Raw genomic sequence first — 16,173 nt, 5'->3', positions numbered from 1 at the left:
TGTCGGGACCAGCTGAGGCCCTTGCTTTTCTTTCTCTTTTTTGCCTTTTTTTGTGATACAGGAACAACAAAATGAAGGTCGAGCGAAAATCCGCCATTACCCGGAGTACGTTGCGTGTGCACGCGCGCACGCACGTACGATGCATGCACGCACACACACGCGCACACACTCACACACACATGCACGCACACCCCAACGCACACGCACGCACACGCACGCACGCACGCACGTACGCACACGCACGCACACACACACCCCTCACACACACACACACACACACACACACACGCGCACGCACGCACACACACACACACACACACACACACACACACACACACACACACACACACACACACACACACACACACACCAATAAATTTGGATGCTTAAAATGCTGGAACCAGAACATTGAAATTGTTTTGTTAGCTGCTTATTAATTTATTATGCATATTGTCAGCGACCTTTTCCCCTGACATTGCGAAGTTGGTAGTTCGTGAAAAAGAAAATCCTCGAATGACACTGACGACCCGTTATCAACAACGAATGTTCGCACCGTTTTGTCGCGAACCTGTAACTGTTATTTAATTTTGCGGTTCAGTTCCAGTTCGGGTTCAAAAGGCTCAAAAAGTAGAGTTTAGCAATCCGTATGACCCCTCTATTCTGTGGTTACCGTGTTCACCGGGACCCGACTGCGCGTGCGCGCGCGCGAAGGGCGAGGGCCGGCCCGCGGAACTAATCCACCCTACCCCGACGAATGCACAAGTCCCCAGGCGGGTCCCGGTCAACACGGTGCTAAAACTCTCTAATAACGGTTCGCATTCGGGTCCAGTTCCGGCAAATATACCGGTTCGGTTCCGGTTCTCGCTTCGGTTTGGTTCCGGTTCGACACCGATACATACATACATACATACATACATACATACATACATACATACATACATACATACATACATACATACATACATACATACATACATACATACATACATACATACATACATACATACATACATACCAAAAATTATTTTCGGGTCCTCTCCAATGAAAGCGGCTTAGTTTTCCAATGTGGCTCCACCACCATTCCTATTTTGGAATATGTTCCAAATGCGAACTAGAAGGACGGCCTACTATAAATCTTCAAGCCTCTCAGACCACGTGACTTAAGTCTTCCAGCCAAACGGGCATACTGTGACGACAGTTAGCAGGAGAGATGCCATTACGGACTAGCCAGATGGTTTAGTTTTAAAAGTTTACGATTGTGGAAATCCATTACCCGCAAAGCATGAAGGGCAGAAATTAAGCCTATTGGTTCCAAAAAATGTCCGTCTATAGTTTTTAAAGGGAAGTTTTCAGCTTCTCACTGATGTTGTCCGTTCGCGAAAACGCATTGCGGGAAAGCCAACCTTCTCGATCATGATCGTGGGTGCAGAGAAAAAAAAAGAAAACGCTTCTCTGCGAAGCTTGGCGACAGCTCCGTTAGACCGACTCCGCTAAAGATTGATGGGCAGCAGAGGGAGGAGGGGACGACAGCGTCTGACGGCGTGACGTATATACGCCTGACGTCATGTTCTGAGGGGAACATCGACAGCTGTTACCCACAGCTGGACGTACGGTGAGAATGGCGTTGCTCTGCATGCCGTAAGGATGTTAGCAGCATGACGTTAGGCCTAACGTCGAATTTTGATGTTTAGGACGTTGGGCCGAACGTTACATTTTGGAGTTTAACATCTTGAACCGGCACCCAGTCAAAAAAGTACTCACTGTACGCCAAGCAGCAGGTACCGACTCACGCCGTAGACCCAAAACACAAATGTTAGGCCTACGAAATGCATACCCCCCAGTTGCTGCGGTTATTATAGAAAAGCGGTACATACCTTCTGAGCAGCGCATAGTCCCAGTGTAGAGTTGGCCCACCAAGGAACCCATAACGAGAATGTTTCGTGTTCAGCCATCGGCGTCGTTAGAGGGTGCATGATTTTTTTTACTTACCTTCTGCTTATTCCGTAAAGCGATTTGCTGGTGTTCTGTGAATTCGCCTATGCAGCGGCTTCCCCAGAGAATGTAGCTCATCCGTGAGTATGTGACAACCATCGTAGCCACGGGAACGGCGTAAGTCAGCGCCAAGAAGACGATGTTGTACCTGCGATACAGTAGAATCTTCTATTTTAACCATGCGCTGCAAAAGCGTGCTTCGGTGTACGCGCATAAATAAAACCTTTAACTTTTGTACGATGGCGGTGACGAAAAAAAAATCTCCGCCGGCTGTACGGCTGAATTTGTGGTGACTAGTGATTTCCTTGCTTCAAGCACTAACAAGGGCGAGTGAGCGCGTTACTTTGTAAAAACACTCCCTGGCAAAATGACTAAACGTTCGTCCTCTGGGGGACTAACGGTCTTTGCCACAATCATTACGCCCTTTAGGGACTAAATGTGAGGGGGCGAATGGTTAGTCCGCCACCCGGTTGGTCCGTTCCGATGCTCCCCAAGGACGAACTGCTGAAAAAGAGTTGCAGAAGAAAAAAGAACCCGGCACTAGCAGGGACGAACCACCGACTCCCGCAACACGCTACCACTAGACCACGCCGTTTTTTTCCTTATTACCTACTTGATACAAAAACACAAAACAAAGAGGCATGCATACAAACTGTTCAAGGTATAAAAACAAAACAACCAATACACTTTTGCCGGTGCGTTTATGTTAAAAGCGCCTCATAGCTACAAAGGTGCCTAGTATGTGCACCCAGCTGGGTTGCTCTTCCTCTAGTTTAAATGCATCTCTGATTTAGGCAACATTCTCAGTGAAATAATCATTAGCAGGCCGTCCAGTTGGATTTGTATGCCTGATATACATACGGGGTTTCTATAGGCTATGCAGGCTCAGGAGCATGAACATGTGCAAAGGAATACCCTCTTCTTTGTCGGTAGGCAACAAACGTATGCCATACAGTGTGACCGGTAACTATTTCCTAAGTGTTCGCTGGACAATGCCCAAATGGAACACAGCATCGGAACAATCCAAGAATATGTGTTCGACTGTTTCCGGCTTATGAGAAAGGCACAGTTGACGTCCCAGGGCAAAAACATCCCTTTTTCTTGTAGCCATGATTCCACCGGCAGTGTCCCGGTGTGCAGTTGGAAGACGAAACTTTTAGCGGATGGCTTAACCGACATCTTTTTAACTCGCTTTAGGATATTACTTCCCGAGCCCGCAATGTCTATTTATCGGTAGACTGGAAACGGCAGCGAAATTTTCATGACGTCCTTATACAATCGTCTACGTGGTGCACTGCTGAGGTAGTCAAGCGAATACCGTGCCTTCAGAAAATTGTATGAACACACCACCTCGCCCAGGAACCCACGTAAACCACCCCTTCGTACACCACTTGAAGAAACAATGAAATCCGGCAATGCGTATCGTATTCTTACTTGAATCATTGTTCGTATAAAATCATCTCTTTGGTCTCTCAGGAACAGGAACCGTGAAGCGACTTGATGCAAAAATAAATGCACTAAGCCCAGTCCACCAGACTTCACGGAAAGAAACAAATTGGAGCGACTCAAGCGCTCCCACGTTGATCCCCAGACAAAAACTGCAAATGCTCTGTGGAGCCTTTGAATGTTGGTACGTGTAATGCACAGAACCTGAAGCACATACCATACCTCGGCAGCCATTAACACATTGCACACAGTAGTTCGGGTGAACATGGACAACTCGCGTCCACCCCACTTCGTTGTCTTTTCGCGGACGCGTTCGATTTCCTCAGCCCAATATCTATTTGTGTCCCGGTACAGATATAGTGGAACGCCAAGGTATTTGGAAGGCGTGGTGGTCCATTGGGCGTTTTCAAACGTTTTTTCCGGGTCCCCCCAGTCGCCATGCCGAAATCCAACGCATTTGCCTCAGTTTATTAGGCTGCCTGTATGTTTGCCGAACATTTCAGACTTTTGCACCACCGCGCTGATGGTTTGCTTGTCTTGACAGATAACCGCCACATCGTCGTCATACGCCGGGATTTTCCCCTCACTTGAATCGAACTTGTATCCTCGCATGTTATCGCTATTTAGAGGTGCCAGGGGGCAACCTTGCCTGATCAAAGATCGGATCGCAATCTTTTTACTCCGGCTTTTGCTGACGATAATACTTGTGGTGCTCATAGGGTGGCTCATTTTAACCCTCTCTTGTACGACTGTGCCAATTGTTTACATGTTCGAGGATTTCAAACAGAATGTCGTGAAAGAAGTAATCAAAAGCTTTTCCCAGTCTAACTGTAGTATAGGCACTCTTCCTCCGAAGGCATCCACACATTCTAGAATGGTTCTAACAGCGTGTATATTGGTCATTATTCATCGCCCCATTATTCCACATGTTTGGTGGGGCCCCACGATAGTTGTTGTTATGCCCTGCACTCTTCTCGCCAGTACTTTCATGTACACCTTAAAGTCCACGTTTGTCAGACTAATAGGCCGGTAGCCCTTTGCCCATAGAAGTTCGACGAGGTGATTGGACTTTGTAATTAATACCACGCGTGATTCACAAAAGGTTGGTGGCAATCACGCGATGAAGCACAATCGCCACATCTGTCGTAAAGGTCTTATAGAACGCCGCCGGACGGAAGCTGCGGTAGATAATATTGCAGTGTACAGCGTGTATACTCGGGAACAAGTTAAGAACAGCAATAGATCGTGTACGGTATCATTCCGCCTAAGCGACGGACCCGGATGTCAACTGGCGCGCGCGTTTTGAAATGAGAATGCAGTGAATGCGTGATGTCATCTGCCTTCTCTCACGTCGTTTGTTTGTCGTCGCTGCAGCAGTTTGTAAGTATATCAAGTCCAAAAAATCACCAAAACGGCTCATGCCATGTTCAAAATATTCAAACTAACGCACTACTTGTGATGCGCGGAGTAACATCCGGCTGCGGTGACCAGGCACAGCGGCTACTTCCGTTGCCGTTCCAAAGTTGTACCCGAGTATAGTGCTGTCCACAACGCGACAGACTCATTGCAACTGCTGTCCGAATTTCTATGCGTGCAAGCAAACACGACCGCAATTTCTGCTTAGCGCTTTGCTAACTGTAGGGAGAATTGCTCAGTTCGATTCTAAGTACAGCCTCAGAACCATACTTTTTTTCTCGTAACGAACAACCAACTCACACGTCACCTAGTTGAGACAGGTGGCCGGGTGATTGGGCGATTCGTTTGTTTCCATACAAAAGAGCGCAAACTAAGTGTATTCTTAGTGTTCGATAGATATGTTAAGTGCTCTAGGTATCGTATGTGAAAGCTGTCTGTGTTTGTGTCAGAATAGGGAAACAGACCATATTTTCCTGCATCGGCGAAACCAAATTCGGTGTTGCTTAGCCTGAATTCTTTAAGATAACGTTGCTTGACCGAACGGTACTGGGAAATGCAACCGGGTTTTACACAAGCCTTTGTTTTACAGCAGTTGCAGCATTGTCATAGCTTTGGTGCACAAGGCAATCATGTACCGAGTGTAAAAGATAACTTCGAAACGCTTAGCTGTAGCGAGCATTTTTATTTTGCAGTTGTTGTCATCAGCAACTAATGAGTTTTTTTCTCGTCTGTTAAACATATACATATTCATTATGCTTGGGGATCAACGTTTGCTATTGTCACTAATATGTGTGTTATTGTTGACGCGCTTCAAATCTTTCATTGGCCGTTATTACCTCGCGCGAATCGTATGCAACACAGCGTATCAACATAACCTCACCGAGAAGCGTTTGTCCATCGCGTTTCGCCGCTCCTTGCCATTACCCGCCGCTCGTTAACCCCAGGTGCTTTTCTTATAATTAACATCAATATTTTCTCGCGTCGTACCATGTAACACACTGCCTGCAATGACTTGTGTTTTGGAAATCTAAAACTGTCCGCAGACATATGCGCGAAATGGCAACGACGACGCCAATACAAGGATTAAGGACGCAGCAAAGCGACTAAATGCATGCATTTCGTCTTCCGTTACTCCTTATAAATCAGCGGGGACAAACATATAGTCCGCATTTGTGCAGACGGCACACACTCTGCCACAGATACTCCCCTTGAAGATGAACGGTTGGCCGCGAAGACTAACGGCTGTATTTTAGTCCATATATTAGTCATTTTTGCCTAAGAGTGAATGTACTAATTTGTGATTAAAATGGCCTCGCTCAATCTAACTTTACATTGCCGCTTTACGTGGCGCGTTTTCTTTTCTCATAAGGGTTGTGTGAAACTCATCTACTTACCATATTTATTACAACATAAGTCGGTCACGAATGCCGGCGCATTCTAAGTTAGGAGCCACGCGAGGGAAATGAATGAATGGCGGCTTTGTTAAGATTGAGGCCTTAAGAGAGCAGCTAACCGATGCCAACATGCCTTTAACACTCTGTTTTTATCTTCCATTGAAATTTTTTTGCAATGATATGGTTCTTTTTAAACTTTCCTTGAAAAATCTGACATTTTGAATGCAGGTGTGGAAAGGTCGCACATGCACTTCGGGCTCTGTTCTTGTGTCTCTGCATCAAGAGCACCACCTTGCTTATGCTTGTATGTTTTGATTACTGTTTCCTCTACACGCGACCTCCGAGCTCTTGTTGTTCCGAAAATGCTTTTGCTTCTTGATCACTCTCCTTCTTTGTATATATCTACAAATTTATTTTTACCCATTTTTTATATAATTCCCTTCCTACACGTCGCCTTTTGTGTGCGTTACATTCATGTACCCAGTGCATCACCCAAGGAGGCCCTTGCGCTTTTGGTGAGCACTTCAAATAAATAAATAAATAAATAAATAAATAAATAAATAAATAAATAAATAAATAAATAAATAAATAAATAAATGCTTGCGATTGGGGCAAGATCACTGCTCAAAGTTCAAGCCAAAGATACCGTGTTGAAAGCTCTGGTTCTCGTCTAAGGATAAACGTAGGATAATTGATAATTGGTAAGGATATTTGAACGTAGGTCCCCAGGATCACTTTTTGGGACGGCTTTATAACAGGCTCGCTTAATCGCAATTATACGAGTCAGTTAACCAATTGTTATGCCGCGATTACATGTCGATTCCAATATCTGTGTACAATATTTCTAAAAAAAGTCGACGCATATTTTTTTTAAAATGCTGTCAGTATTAAGCGCTTACGAATAGGGGCCAAGGCTCAATACGACTCCAGTTAAAGACTTAAAGGGACCATGCAAGCAGAATACAAGTTAGTTTTCTTGGAAATATTTTGCGTTATAGTGTCCCCAGCGCTTGTCCGGCAACAAACGAGGATTTATTCACTGCGAAAAATCAATCAATTGCAGTTAAAATTTTGACTCTCCCGCCAAAACGTGTGTTTTGTGAAGTGTGCGATGACGTAACCAGGACAGGTGCTGAAGCGAACGTTAGTACGCTTTTTAGTCAGCAGCAACTGCGGAACGCCTTGTTTGCCGTCAGTCCTCCTAGACGGCGCCACCATAGTGCGGATGACCACTGTTCGCCCTCGCTTTGTTTCTGACCTTATTTGCACGTGGCTTGTTTTTGGTACGGTTAGTAGTAATCGGTTCGTGAAACATTGGGTATGCTCGACCAACAAAGTCACGTAAGACAGCGTCGCTTACGTAAATCGGCCAGTGTGAGACAACCCCAAAGCGTCGCAGTGCTGTGAAGCTAAAACAAGCGCAGTGCGCGCAATACCAACAGCAGGTCGCACTGGTGCTCTATGTGCATGGCCCCTTTGATCAGCAGGGCTGGTCAAGGCCGGAATTTCTGCAGAAGTTCGGGGTGGAACAGTGAACGAGATAAATAAGAAACAATGATAAATCTACCAAATATTACCGTTTGTCTCTAAGTTCACCTCTCCTTGTTCTCAGAAAAACGATGCGTTGGTTACAACAAACGGTGACCTACATGGCAAAACAAAACAAGCCAAACAATGTGCAAGACAGGAGGGAACAAAATAAAAAAAATAATTCAGTAAGAGGCACTTGGGTAACAAAAATATAGGCGCATAGCTTATGTACGCCGAGCTGAATATCGTTACCCATAATAACATCCTCTTTGTGTGCCGTACCCATTAGACTCCTTGCTAGCTCGCAAGCAGCGACTATCTGGCTGTCTGCATATTGTTAGCACTTCGCAGGTGGCATGCGTCCTTTGTCGGAAACAAGTTATGTCAAAAAGTCTGAGCGAGGCAAGTACATATACCCCTGGTTCTCGTTGCCATGCAATATGCACGACTTCCGCGCATCAGACTGGGTTTGAGCCACTCAGCGCCACCTTACAAAGGGAACACCTCGAGAAGAAGCCAGTTATACGGTTTCCCTCTCACTTGGCAGCGTTCGCCTTGGGAGTTGTGGCGGGGGCGAAAGGAGGGCTGGGGGGGGGGGGGGGGGGGGACGATGTGGGGCTAGCACAGGATCTTGTTTCCTGTGTTGGGAAGCTCTATAAGATATTTATATCCATCGAGTGGCTGCGCCGCCTTAAATTTATTCCATACTCTTTCTCCCGGGCCGAAAACGATTGGCATGGACTGGTGGAAAGAATAAATTGATTCCGTGCAGCCAACAGCCCATTACACTTTTGTGTAGAATGTATAAGCTGCTGAGTGGTGGGTATTACCTTACTGAAGTGATTGCGGTACAAAGCATTGCGGTACAAAGCCAGCCCAACCATCTGTGTCAAAAAAGCAAAAGCAGGCGGCGGCCGGTAAATATCAACCCCCAGCATTCGGCTTATTGTAAATGTTGATTTGAAGGCACGGTTGTTTTAGAGTACGAGACCCGATAGAGATGAAACCTGCACCTGGCTCTGGACCTAGAGCCAAGCTTCGAGGCCTCTGCATCGAAGCTTGGCTCTTGAAGCTTGGCTCAAACGTTCGAGGCCTCTGCATCGCTAAATAAAATTTGGCTGCCCCGTGAATGAAGCATTGCGCAAGGGAGGTACGGCGGACTTTGGTCAAAATACGGCATTATGCATACACACTCTATGCCCAAAGGAAATAATACTGTAGGTCGTTCCCCTTCTTTGTGTGTGTGTGTGTGTGAAATAAATTTCAAAATGATAGGAAACACGGAAAATGAAGGAACAATTAGCCGACTGTTACGATTGTCTGTAATTATACGTTCTAGTGCAGCTGCTAAAATATTTTATTTCGGTGCTATAACTTTCATTGCGATGAAGATGAAATCAACCCGGAACCGAAGATAATCCCAACTAAAAAAAAAGCTGGTTATCGGCTAATGGCTTTTGGGACGCCCTATTGAACCAAAGAATCCCTGCACCCCCTGGTCGACTGATTCGATTGCGCTCACAAGCTACCTTAACACCGACACTTCCTACGCTCTGGAAGCTGTAGCAGATCGCCTACTCATAACCACACTGGCGGTGTTGGCCTCACGATCGTATCCGCGTTAGCACTCGCGATCAAAAAGGAGTGCACTAATACCCTAAATCTGCTCATTTCCTGCTTTCTCCCTCACTTTAGCACTATTTTTCCCCTTCTCAGGTTTTATCCCTCACGCTGCCACCATACTCCCTTTCTTCTCTTTTGCTGGAGATTTTATCCCTCAATCTGCCTCCATACTCCCTTCCTTCTCTTTGCTGGTCGCACTCTCTTCGCTATGGCCGTTCCTTCGCCACTGGCTGTCCTCTGCATTTGCTCTTGAGAGTCGGTCACGCCGAGGCAAACACTGTGCATGCCAGCTCTAAAATATGTGCTTCGAGAAGGGGGGGGGGGACCCGAAACCACAACTTTCAGTTAATGCGTCCAGTGCTCTACGTATTGACCAACCGTAACAGCTGCATTGCTTACTTATTTCCCGTGTAGTTGTCTATCAGCACACCGGGAACAAAAAAAAATGCAGAAACGCTAGACCAGATGGTGCGTTTGTTACCCTCGTTTTTGGTGGTTCAACTCTGCATATAGACATTTACGTGTGCTTTGCTTGGAGGTTCTAGGCCCTCGGGACGTTTATTGAAAATCATTTCATTAATGAAAGGCCTAGGTATTTTTTAAATACCTGGTGTGGCTCACGTATTCTTAGAAAATGCGCTGTGTCACGCACTACGGATGGACGGACAGATTCTTGCGTTAGCGGGCCGGATCTTTGAACACGGTGCATATGCTGGCAAACAACTTATACTACCAGAGCCGGCTGCACCGTTTATGCATGTCGGTATTGTTTAGAGCGAACAAAACGTTGCGGAAGTTTGGTCCAAATCAAAGTAAACTCAAAAGACCCGTGTTTTTTTTAATACAAATTGGTTTTGATACAATTTGAATTGGTTCGTCCGAGAACATGTAAAAAAAAAAGAACATATAGGTTAAAAACAAATATGCGGAAAGAGACGATGTAAACACGTTAAGAAAACATAACCAAAGGGGACGCTGTTGTGCTGTTTCTCGAGAGCACCACTGAGATTACAGCCTAGCTCCGATACAGCCCACATAGTTTAATTGGGAAGAATAAAAAAAAACATTCAAAAAGAAGCTGGGACGTGCATAGTCTACGTGCCACGCCGCTGATGTCCTCTTCTTCCTATTGTGAAGCCCACGCACAGCCACCGGTAACCCACTGTTCGCAGGCGGCCACAACCGCAACACACTCTGCCGTTGTGGATGACGCCTATGGTCGAGACGAGCAGCCCAGGAAACATTCATAGCGGGGGTCACAATCGCCGCTGCGCTCGTCTTGAGTCGCAAACGAAGCGCGCAACGGCTGATGCATAACAACGGCAGTAGCAGACGGGCTCCTTGTCGCCCCGTCGCTTGATGTAAAGACTTCACACCTGTTCGGTGGTAGCCGCAAATGTACAGTCATGAACACGAAAATATGAACCAGAACACACAAATAGCGCAATTTTTTCTCACAGAAGTCAAAATGATGTGTGCCTCTGCAGTTACAAAAACGAGTTTGAGAAATGTGGCCATTATTGAGCATCAACAACCAGTATTTTTCACTTTTACTTGTTCTGTCTCAGTATTTAGCGCTCACATTTCATTTGTCCATGACTGTACATCGTTGGCACTAAAAAAATAGTATGTCACCCTCGTATTGTGATCAATCACGGTTTTGTCTGCACTTGTACACCAAGCCAAACCCATAGCAAAAATCCGAGATGGAACATTTGTGACCGCTGTTGGAAGCGATACAGACTGTTTTTAGGTAGTCTGCCCGGCCGTCACCCGCAGCCTCTGCTTTCTTTTAGAACATTCATATGGGTTAAAGTGAAATGGTACTTTTGTTTTAGATGTTCACAGAGAGAGAGAGAGAGAGAGAGAGAGAGAGAGAGAGAGAGAGAGAGAGAGAGAGAGAGAGAGAAACTTTAATGAACACTGAAGAGGTTAGCCCCACAAACGGCGGGGCTTGCTACTTCAGATGGGGGTGAACATAGTGAGGTGAAAAAAAAAAAAAACAAAGAAGAGGGGAAGGAGTGCGCACCAACAATGAATAAGAGAAAGAAGAAAATAAAATCAGTTCGGAACGTAGAAAACATTTACAGCACTAGGAGAAAAAATCTGAGGATTCCAAGTTTAATGAAATCGGTTAGTCCCGTGTCAGACAGAAAAGTTAAGAGAGCCTTTGTCCCTCGCGCCGCATCAGCGTCATTTTGCCACGGACCAAGAAGGTGACGCAGCTCTAAAGAGTGTCCTCGTAGCAGTCGCACTAGAGTTCTTTTAGCTGTTTCGCGTTGAGTTGTATGCTGCGGGCAGTAACACAAGACATGATGTATGTCGTCTCTCACAGAGCACACAGAGCACAATGGCGAGTCCGCCCAGCCTATTTTAACAAGAAAACTACCAGTGAAGGCAACGTTCAGGCGTAGTCGGTGAAGGACACCCTCAGTTTTCCTTTGCTGACCTCGCGGAAACTGGAAATTGCACTGAGGGTCAATCGCGTGCAGAGGCAAGGGTATCCTAAGAGGGTCCTGCCAAGCTGATAACTGCAGTTTCCATCCAAGCGCATCCAGGGCCGTACTTCCGTCTTGTCTGGAATACGGGATTCCAATAGACACAAGCCGATTGGGCGCCTCTTTCGCTGCTGCGTCAGAGATGACGATCCCCTGGATGCCGGAATGACCTGTTAGCCATTGAAGCTAGATGCAATGCCCGTCTCGTAGCCCTAGTGTGTGCAATGCGTTTAGCTCACGCACAAGTTGGCTGCAGCGGTGGGATGGCTTCATCAGTGCTTGCAAGGCAGGCCGCGAGTCGGTAAAAATCACCCATTGTCGAGCGGGACTATTGGTGATGTGAAGGAGTGCCGCCCTAATAGCAGTTAACTCAGTGAAGGTGGACGACGTCTTGTGACTGAGTTTCTCTTTCACAGTTAGTCCCACCGACGGAATCCAAACTCTAATGGCTGACGAGTCAGACTTCACGGATCCGTCTGTATATACCTGAACGTGGCCAAGATAACGCGAACTGATATGCTCCAGCGTGTAGTATCGCAAGGCTGGCTCAGGAAGAGATGACTTCTTGCCTATACCTGGTATGGTGAGGCCTATATCCCATGGTGCAGCTTTCCATGGCGGAAAGGCAGGCTTGCTTGGGCGTTCGAAGTTGGCCGGTAGGAGGCTCCGTACATGCGGGGAAGACACCTGTGCTAGAGGATGGTCAGCACACCGGGTTACGTGACGGAGGCTGGTGCGAAGGAACTCTTGGGCTTGGAGTGTCTGGGCGGACATACACCTTGCTTCGCAGAGAGTTCCCTGCGGGGATGTGCACCTTGGAAGGCCCAGGCAGATGCGCAGAACTTGAGCCTGTGCACATTCTATCACTATGAAGTTTGTCTTAGACAAACCAATCAGCGCTGGGAGGCCGTACCGCAGAAGGCCAAGGAATAGTGCTTATAAAGTCGCAGTAGCGAAGGCACTGAGCAGCCCCATGTTTTTCTTGTCAGCATCCGGAAATAGGCACAAATGAGTGCAGGCGTTCTCTAAGGATACGGATATGGGGGGCCCAAGATAGTGAGCGATCTAATATAACTCCGAGAAATTTATGGTTGTGAACGTACGGTATTTCTGTTTCATTTATGACCAGAGGATAGCGGGATAAATCCCGCCTCGTAAAGGCGACCGCGGCACACTTTTCGGGTGAAATTAGCAAGCCGCAGGTGCTAAGGTACTTTTGAATTGCAAGAAGAGCTTTCTGCAGTTTTGATCGTATACTTCTCCAGTTTTTGCCAGAAGCCCATATACAGATATCATCAGCATAGAAAGATATGTTAACACCTGGGGTAGCACTTTCGTGATCCGGATGAGACAGATGCTAAACAGCACAGGGCTTAGGACTCCGCCTTGAGGGACGCCTTGTGTAATCTCATGCCGCCTTGTGTCGCCTTCCTTGGTGGTCACATAGACGTACCGCTTATGCAAGTAGTTACAGAGCCAAGTGTGCATCCGCCCTCGTAGCCCTACAAACGCCATTTCCCTTCGAACAGCTTCGTGAGAAACGCTATCGAAAGCCGCCTTGATGTCTAGGAACACAGCTACTGTGATCTTTTGCGCAGCCTTTTGCCGATGAATGTCCCTCACCAAAGCAATGACCTCGTCAACGCTGCTTCTTCCTTCTCTGAACCCTGACATCTCTGGGGGATACACTTCTCTGCCCTCAAGATCCCAGACGAGTCGCTGCAGCACCATTTTCTCCATTACCGTCCCTATGCAGCTTAGTAAAGCAATAGGCCGGTAAGGGTTAATGTCGGTTGGCGGTTTTCTTGGTTTAAGGACCGGAACTAGGCGACCAAGTTTCCAGCTTGCTTCCACGCGGCCTGTCTCCCACGACTTGTTGTAGAAGGTAAGCAGTTGCCGGAGGGCGTTACCGCCGAGATGTCGCAAAGCTGAGTATGTAACGCCATCGGCGCCTGGCGAAGAAAGCAGGTTAACGGACGCTAACGCTGAGATAAGCTCGTGCATAGTGAATAATTCATGCGTGAGCGTAGCATTCGTACTGGAGAGTACTTCTGAAATCATTGCAGAGCTTCGGGGAACTGTAACCTTGGAGCAAAATTCGTCAGCTACGTCCAGTTCACTGACGCCACGCTGGAGAGCTATTGATGAGAACGGATGAGTTTGACTCGGAACGTGGTTAGAACAGTGTTCTCCAACGTTCGCGATGCAGCCAGCGGGCTCCGCGGAGCCTCCGGGGCTTCCCAATCCGCCCGCTACAAATCTTCGCTCGATGGCTGCGGCTGCCCCTGGGGCGCTAGGCCTACCGTCCACTTATGATGCTCCACAGAGTGTGCCTCTCCAACCTCCTGCAACATTGCTGTCTACGGGAATTGCACCAAAGGATGCGATTGCGGCCACACGCGCTGACATCGCCACTGAAGGTATGGATCACGACATCAGCTCAATCTCTTCCGAGTCTTCGACCACCATGACCTATGAGTACGGCATACTCAAAGACGGCACACTCCCCTCCAACGAGAAGTTTCGACTTGTGCCTCCCAAACGATGTCGAGGATCTAAAAGATCTCTGTCTGTCGCGGCAGGCAACGCAGCTGCAAGTGCCCCACAGCATGGGCTTACTGTGATCTTAAAGCCGCTGGATTAAAAAAAAATTATTACTCGCTTTAATCCACTGTTGCTGAAAGAAAGCCTGGAAGGCAAGGCACCGAACGGGGTGCTGCAGCTGCGACCAAATTACAGGCTAAATCTCATAGCTATAGACACAAGGAATGCCGACGCTACTGAACGCCTCCTGCAAATAACAGCGATCGGGGACATTCCCGTGCGTGCCTATGAACCTCGCCCAGCAACCTGCGCAGTTGGAGTTATCAGAGGAGTACCTCAGGGCATCACTGACATTGAAATACTTGAGAGCGTGCGGCAGAGAATACCACCACGATCGGCGCGACGCATGGGAACATCAGAGGTCATACAAATTATTTTCACCACTGACACGAGACCTGAATATGTCATCCAGGGATACACTCGACACCAGGTGTACGACTACGAACAGAAGCCGGTGCAGTGTACGCGATGTCAGCGTTTCGGTCATATCGCTGGAACGTGCAAGCGCAAATTGCGCTGCCCCCGCTGTGGAGACGACCATGAGCTGAAGGCCTGTACTTCAACTCAGAAGCGCTGTCCAAACTGTGGCAGGACTCATGAGGCTGACTTCAACTTTTGTCCGACGTTTCGACAAGAGAGAAGCATCTATATATATCGAAGAAACGCTCCACGCGTCGCGACACCACCAGAACCACAGAAGATGTTCACGCAGGTAATCTCACTGTAATCTTTACTAACCGTTTTTAAGAGCTCTACCAGCACAGACCACAGTGAGATGAAAATATACAGAGTGACGGTACCCATTTAACATGTCTTTGCATTTTGCACGTTATTGAACACTTCTACAGGCGAGAGTGGTATATCTGCATTTGGGGCAGTGTAAATTACCGAGGTTTTTACCATTTCTTTTTTTACAGTTTTTACACATTTTTACACTTTCATGCCGCTCGTTCCGAGTTAAACGGTTCAGCTACCCTAAAGCTGTTCAATCTGTGTAGTACCGCTTGTTTCCTTACCCCACCGTTTTATACGTACACGCCTGTATATAAATGTATATAAGCGGCAATGAAGAATTCATTTATTTATTGGGTGTCTTAAGAAACAAATAAATGTGGTTAGCTGTTTGAACACAGCCGCGCAGACAAAAGATGTTTTTTAACAATCTTCAATTTGGCTTTTTTATTCACATTACACTCGAATATATATATATATATATATATATATATATATATATATATATATATATATATATATATATATATATATATATATATATACATATCCCGAATTTATCAAGCCGTTAGCACAGAAACAGGGGTACATATCCTTTATTTCGATTTATAAGCATAGGCATGATATCCACATCGTACCCGAAAAGCGCCTTAGTGCAGTGTGATCTGAAAAGTACCACGCCGCTGTCAAGTGTGCTTGGCGACATAGATACCTTCGGTCTGATAAGCAAACTAAATTAAGCGCTTAGACCGTTCGTGCTCCGCTGATGCGGGTGGCAGGTATACCCCATGGAGCTACTTACGTAAACGCGTAGAGTTATGTGCAATCCTAGCGTTTTTATTTTCAGAACTGCAATAGGTATGAAAGCCGCGGCTTCTTGTCCACCCATTGCGAACCAACAAGCAATGCTGAATGGCGTAATACCATTCGCGACCAGC

At 46.8% G+C, this 16,173-nt stretch overlaps 1 protein-coding gene across 1 annotated transcript in view; it reads right to left on the bottom strand.

Annotated features, from left to right (window-relative positions):
- The window catches only part of LOC144159260 (tachykinin-like peptides receptor 86C), a 165,117-nt gene that overhangs the window by 61,110 nt on the left and 87,834 nt on the right, over positions 1–16,173 (bottom strand). The window contains exon 3 of the mRNA XM_077690641.1: positions 1,990–2,140. Coding sequence (XP_077546767.1) covers positions 1,990–2,140 — 151 coding nt within the window. The remainder of the gene's footprint in view (positions 1–1,989; positions 2,141–16,173) is intronic.

This window comes from Haemaphysalis longicornis, unplaced genomic scaffold, assembly GCF_048455015.1.
Source record: "Haemaphysalis longicornis isolate Haplotype H1 unplaced genomic scaffold, Haemaphysalis longicornis Haplotype H1 scaffold_1, whole genome shotgun sequence".
NCBI lineage: Eukaryota > Metazoa > Arthropoda > Arachnida > Ixodida > Ixodidae > Haemaphysalis > Haemaphysalis longicornis.
This window is presented reverse-complemented; position numbering and strand designations above follow the sequence as displayed.